The sequence below is a fragment of the Cariama cristata genome, unplaced genomic scaffold (genome assembly GCF_000690535.1).
Source record: "Cariama cristata isolate BGI_N322 unplaced genomic scaffold, ASM69053v1 scaffold7436, whole genome shotgun sequence".
NCBI classification, from domain to species: domain Eukaryota; kingdom Metazoa; phylum Chordata; class Aves; order Cariamiformes; family Cariamidae; genus Cariama; species Cariama cristata.
Window position 1 is genome coordinate 20,979 of NW_009621465.1, and position 6,973 is coordinate 27,951.

General features: G+C 37.2%; 1 protein-coding gene across 1 annotated transcript in view; it reads left to right on the forward strand.

The window, feature by feature from the left end:
- LOC104163083 (coiled-coil and C2 domain-containing protein 2A-like) overlaps nt 1–6,973 on the forward strand; it is a gene marked incomplete at its 5' end in the record, with an annotated part of 28,155 nt that overhangs the window by 19,024 nt on the left and 2,158 nt on the right. Inside the window, 6 exons of the mRNA XM_009701970.1 lie at nt 136–156; nt 1,254–1,457; nt 1,938–2,027; nt 2,876–2,989; nt 4,541–4,675; nt 6,385–6,507. Coding sequence (XP_009700272.1) covers nt 136–156; nt 1,254–1,457; nt 1,938–2,027; nt 2,876–2,989; nt 4,541–4,675; nt 6,385–6,507 — 687 coding nt within the window. The remainder of the gene's footprint in view (nt 1–135; nt 157–1,253; nt 1,458–1,937; nt 2,028–2,875; nt 2,990–4,540; nt 4,676–6,384; nt 6,508–6,973) is intronic.

Consider the following 6,973-nt stretch of genomic DNA (forward strand, 5'->3'; position numbering starts at 1 on the left):
GTTAAGTCATTTGAAATACTTGTGTACTGGTTTAGGATGCTAAGCTTAATTTTAGTTTAATTTTATAGTACCTTTTTTTGTTCCTTTACCTATTTTCCCTCACTTTCTTGCTGTCCTTCCTGAATCTCTATATAGATGAACGAAATGCTTAAGAAGGTACAATATTAATAAATTAAATCAGTTGAGAGATTCCTGTTTTTCCCTCTTTAAGATTTAGCTTGGTTTTGTGCCATTCAGGAATCCTTCTGCACTTTGTGTTGCTTGACTCTGACATAGTAGTTGTTTATTTGTCAGTAATATTTGCAGTGAATTACTACATTTAAATTTACAAAGTGCCGGAGGCTGTACATTTTGGCTGTTAATCATGGTTGAGAAGAATCACCACTGTGTGCCTTCTCTGTTGACTTGGAGATCTAGCTACAGGGCAGTGCCCAGCTGTTCCACCTCTGGTTAGTTTGAGAAGAAGGGTAATAAATGACAAAAAGTGGTTTATTTTGAACAAAAATATTATGAAGGATGAGTTTTAATTCTCAGCACCACTAGAAATATACAAGGGATTCTAAGTAGATGGCAAAAAAATATTTTGACTGATCCTAATACCTTTAAAAGATGACATCTCAGGTGACATATGGGCCAATAATTGTTATATAATTAATATGTGCTTTTGAGTCCTAGATTTGCTTCTGGAAAATCTCATCTAAAAGCGTTAAAATTTTAGACAAGTCTGAATTATAAGATTGCATCTAAAAATTACTTCAACATTCTCTGCAAATATTTTGGCATTGCGCAGGGTTGTCGCAGTATTACTTATATTAAAATTACTGGGATTTTGTGCATAACCTCAATTGTGGTTTTAATGGGGTGTTATGTGAATAGCATGTAGGCTTAGTATCTAACCATAGTTGTTTACCTTTGAATTAATATGTGGTGTTACATACTCTTCCCTGCAGTTTTACTTGGCTGTAAGTTTCACTACATTTTTTAGTGCTTTAATAAAGCCACCATTGCACGTACAGGTCATTATGTGCATTCCTAAGTAAATGCAAATTGCCTGATTTTCCATTACCTTGACCTTTCTTGTATGTCTGTGAGACAAAGTACATACTACAAGGAAAGTTCAAAATGCTGTTAGGAAAGAATTTTACACTCCTTTTATGCTCCTGTAAATGATGAAATAAGGCCGAATATAGTAAAGACTTAAGCCCAAACTATAAATAAAACTATTTTTGTATAAATTGTACTGTCTTTTGAAGTTTGATACCCAAGAAGATGAGAAATTGCTCCAGGCAGCAGCAAAGTATGAAGCTGAATGTACATCAAAGTTTCCAAGCCGCCAATGCCTAACAACTGTAATTGACCTGAATGGGAAAACAGTTTTTATTACCAGATACATCAAACCTCTGAATCCACCACAGGAGCTTCTTGATGCCATCCCAAATAGTTCTCAAACAGCAGCAGTAAGTACTTAGAAAAGAGAGTGAAGTTTCTGGAATACAGATTTCAGAATGTGTGTGTTCACATGTGCACATAGGCACATAGCATTTTTATATGTCTGCTGTATAGCTGTGCTTTTTGTAAAGGAAAAACTAGAGATACACAAAATAAAGTAGTAATGACTATGTGTGATACACAGAAAGTCTATCTATAATGATGCTGGAAAAGGATATTTGTCTTCTCTGGAAAAAAATAGGTACATTAATGAGTGTTGTCCTTTAAAAGATAAAGAATTATGCTAAACTTCAATGGGAGTAAGTCGTATCAGTCTTTGATATAAAGTCTAAAATGAGCTAGCTGCTACTGTTATGAGCTTAGTCAGTGTTTTGTCACTGATACCTGTGGAAACGGCACTATGCTTCACATGTGGTATAATAATACTATTGTTAGATATCCGTGTCTTGCATTGAAGGGGTGACTTGCTCTGTTTTGTTTTCCTGCAGGAACTGGTGGCTCGATATGTTGCTTTGATTCCTTTTTTGCCAGATAGTGTGTCATTTGCTGGAATTTGTGATTTATGGAGTACATCAGATGTAAGTAATGCATTAAACAGAAGTTTTGTATCCTGTTGAATGTGATGTAACACCCTAGCAGCCCCTGCTTTCAGGGGGAGATTGTACTACATGAGCTCTTGAGGTCCCTTCAGACTTAAATTATTCTGCGATTCTGTTATATTGAGGACTATTTTTCTTTATGAGCTGTTTATTTCAAAGAATGAGGATCAAAGCTTGAGAAAAGTTGCTCATCCTGATACGAGCCAAAATTTTATCTTTGATCGGTTGCAACTGATTGACCCTAAAAATGCTTAGGACTCTAAGCTTTTCCTGGTTCTTTTTCAGTTATAAAAATGGCTAGTCATGCACCACTGAAAGGATGCTTACTGATGGAGACTTTAAAATTAGACTTAAAATTGATCGTTGTAGTTCCAAGGAACTACAGAAGAAACATTGCATGTAATGTCAGCAATAATGGGATATTTAGCCTTCTCTTGTCACATACAAATAAATCCTGTCATCTGTAGAATAACAGCAGACATTAACTTAATGATAGATGATGTTTTTACCATCTCAGAACTTTTCTGCAAAATTCAGAATAACTCAAAAGACAAAGACACATTTACCACATTTTCTTGTGGTAAAATCTCAAATCTGCATCATGGTTTTTCATGCCATCCACTCTTCATCCTGCACGTTGAAGCAGTGCCCAATAAACAATATAAGATCAGTTTGAAAGATCTGAGAGGACTCTCTTCCTTCAGAAGTGTTAAGAAATATTATTAAATGTTGATATTTAATACTATTTTGGATAATATTAAGAAATATTATTAATTTGAAAGCATGATAACTGCATAGATACTTTTTTTTTTTGGTACCTCAATTAGCAATTTCTTTATCTTCTGGCGGGAGATGAGGAAGAACACGCTGTGCTCCTGTGTAATTATTTTCTTGGTATGGGAAAAAAAGCCTGGCTTATCATTGGAAATGCTATTCCTGAGGTAAGAGGATTTTTTCATTTGGTCTGAATATTAACTTTTTATTCTGTGAAGTCTTTGATGCCCACCAATGGATAGAATTGTTTCTTGCTGGCATGTCTTTCCAGGAAGTTATCTAAATGTTGGAGCTGCTGGAACTGCTTTTTTTCAGAGAGGAAAAAAAAAAAAAAAAAGAAAGTATATCTTGGTATAAATATCATCTTTTTTTTTTTTTTTCTGGACCCATGTTTCCACACTTAATCTGATAGTAGCTGTTGACCTCATAGTACACTACCAAGCATCTGTAAACCTTGATTGGACTTCAGCTTGTATAAATGGTGTGTCCAGGACAAAGGTAATGGAGACAGTCCATTCACAGTGTGAATACACAGACAGAGTTTGGGTGAGACGGGGTAAAGACTGAGAAGTGTCAGGAGAGGGATAGGGGCTTGCTAGGGATTCTTACTGGTACGTACACATCCCTGGATTCTCTCTCCAGCTGATGGCAACGCTGCAGCAAGAGTAATAATAGAGTTGTTCAGGCTCACCAAGTCAATCTTCATCTGCCTTCTGTAATACAGGCGGGTTAGGCAGTCTGCTTTGCCTTGGACTGTGTGTACTCTCTCATTGCTGTGAGGCCACTGTGGCAGCCATCTGGCTTAGACTGGTTAAGAACTAAAACATTTAGATTCTTTTGCCACTTAGGAGATGCATTTGTTCTCAAGGAAACACTCAGATTTCCAAGTAACCAATACTGCTCCTCTCAAAGAGATGGTTAGACTGTTTATAATGCAAATTTCCATCATTAGTATCTCAAATTGCCAAGCACATGTGAAAGTTTTGCTGAACAGAATTTTGGTAAAAATCCCTGGCCAAACTAGTTTCTTCAGCACATTCTGAGATACCGCAGTGGCAGGAACAGGTACTCAGGTACATTCCTTCCACTCAAAATCTGATGGAGATGGTAGTTCTTAATAAAGCATTCAGCTTATGTGTGCTCTAAGGAGGGGGATTATTCCAGGTAGTGTCAGGTACCTGGGAAATGTGGGAGATGATAACAAGAAAATAGAAGAGCAGTTAAGGGATTCCTGACAGAGAATATAAAAAAGAGAGCTGGGAAATTCCTTATGTGCCTGTATGAGGGGAGGCTGATGGATGAGACACAAAGTGTGCTGCCGAGGAGGCAGTCCGACTCAGGAGGTTGTCCATGGATGACAGGTGTGGCAGCAGCTGAGTAGGACATGCTGATATTGAAGTGGCATGTTAAACAGTCCTGTATATGGAATTTCACATCAGTTCATAGCTGAACCAAGATGACTTTCAGAACTTGTAGTTTAAGAAGGCTTGGGGGTGTGTATGTCTAGCATTTCTTTGCTACCTAAGAGACGGAGAACGCATTATTAGGTAAGTGTTACCTGGTTGAATTGTAATAAACCTGTAAATTCTTCCAGCCACTTTTCCCAAAAAAGTACTATTAATCTCAATAGTAAAAATTTAATATTCCAAACAATACAAAGCATACTGTCTTTGTAGCCAGTTTTAAAACATTTCTCATACTTTTTTTTTTCTTCCTAGGGACCAACTGCATATGTATTAACTTTGGAACAAAGTCAGTGTGTAATTTGGAATCCCAGTACTGGATGTTTTTATGGGCAGTATGATACTTTCTGCCCCTTACAAAATGTGTACTGTCTAATCAGCTGTGATAATGTAAGTGTACCCAGTCTTGTCACATTTCTGTACACATAAGAGTTGATATTTTTCTTGACCTTATGCATCATTTGTTCATCAGTGTAATTGTACTTAGGCTGTCATGTTACTAGTGATTTTATTCAATCTAGGTTTTTCAGCTACTTTTAAATACTTAGTTAAAATAAGAAAGATTTATTTTAATCAGCATTTAGGTGAATCATGACATCTGTTGATATAATTTTCATTACTGGGTTTTACTTACATGTTTCCCAACATGGATAGCCTAAGTTTACCACTGGTTAGCTGAGGAGTAGCAATGTAGCAAAGCAAATACTTTGCAGGTGAAATGTAACTGAAAAATGTAAAATAAAGCATATTGGAAGGAGTTGCATGAGTTGCACACATAATGGTGGGTACAGCCCTGAATGGGTCAATGCGCAAAACACAGAGCTGGCACTACAAGGCACAAAAACAGAATTGATTTTCTGCCTGGTGTCCAGTCCTTCTGTTTATTTGCTATAAAATACAAGTAACACTGTGCGTGTTCACAATATGTTATTCATTGTGTGGCTGGAAACCCTCTGAGAACAGTGGGGGAGAAGAGAGAGAAGACATCCCAAGAGCTGCGCGGCTCAGGGCAGGTGAACTCAAGGCCACAGAATGGGGCAGAGCTGAGCCTGTGTCAGGACAGACCGAAACCCTGGGCAGTTTCCTACCAGGAGCATTCCCCTCCTTGGCTAGAAGCCAACCCTCACAGCTTCTGGGGACACAAACAAGGACATGATGGTGAGGTAGAGAGATGTGTGAAAGTCTGAAACTGAGGAAACAGAAGGCGAGTTTAAAAAAAGAACCCTGTGTTTTATTTGAATGAAAATTGGAAGTTGAGTTTAAGTTTGCCCCTCAGTTTTTTGGAAACACTATAAGGAAACAGTGAGTCAGACTTCCATTGTGCACCAAAATATAGCAAACATTTGCTCTTATTTTCTGTATTGAAAACATACCTGGAGAAGTTGTTTGAAGTGTCATGTGTTGTAAGTTGTGTTGTTTTTTAATCTTCTGAGGTTTTATTCTAAACACAAATCATGACTTTGGCTGAGAATTTAATATTCTAAAGCATATTTATTTTAAAAGTGTCAGTTCTGACTTTTATTGAAATTGTTCTGGGGAGTGGTTGGGGGCGTTTGTGGTTTTTTTAAATAATACTAAACCTAGAGTTAAGAAAAATAGAACTTAATTGTTAATTGCTGGAAGAAGCAACTAAGGACTTCAGCACTGACAACCTCATCAGCTAACCTTGAACTACAGAGCTCAACATCTTTCTTTCAAGGCAACTTACACCCATCTACGTATGACTCAGCAGGTGTGCTGCCAGCAGAGCAATACCACTTCATATCCAACCAGTGAAAAAAAAAAACAGCTATGTTGTGTCAGATAGGCTGTACACAGAACTGTCAGTTACAAAAGGTTACATATTAATTAGTATATTTACATATTTATTGTTGGTACATTTTGCAGCCTTAACAGTAGTTAAAGGTTGTTTTGAACAAGAAGCCTACAATGCTTGCATGCTTCAGACTAGGTTCAAACACAGACCAAATTGAATGTCTATAAAGAAGTAGAGCCCAAGACTGGTCAAGATTGTATAGTATTTCACTGCCATGTGAGTAGAATGTGTTCCATAGCTGTGATTATATGCTGAAAGTTAAAACAAACTTGCTTTCTTATAGATTTGGTTTAATGTCCAAGAATACGATTCTCCAGTAAGGATAAATTTTGATACCAGCAAACCAAAATGTTGGAAGTCTTTCTTTTCAAGAAGCTTGCCATACCCTGGTCTCTGCAGTGTTCAGGTATTAATAGATCCATTAACAACTCGATTTGAGGGGTTGAAAGATCACAGACTTAGTATAAAGCAGCAGAGACTAAGTTCTTTAGACTCCTGTGATTAAGTGTATTTATGTAATAGCATTGGGGATTAAAAAATTTTCCCAAGCACTCCTTAAAATGAAAGCAGGAATACTGCAAAGTTTTCAGTTTTATACAGAATGAATACACTGCTGTTGTCCTCTAACTATCCACATAAGATCTCAGGACAACAGTGAAGTAAATGGGACAAATCTTTAACACAAACGTATCTAAAGGAGTAGCTTGGTATTTTAAAGAAAACGTCAACTTTTGTCTTACACCTAGGAAGGCATTATTTCAAGCTGTACATGCATCCTTATTAAACAAACAGGAATTTCTCTGCAGTTTTTCAAAGATAGAAGCAGTTGAAGTTTACGGGGGGGGGGGGGGGGGACAACCAGGGCCACCAAA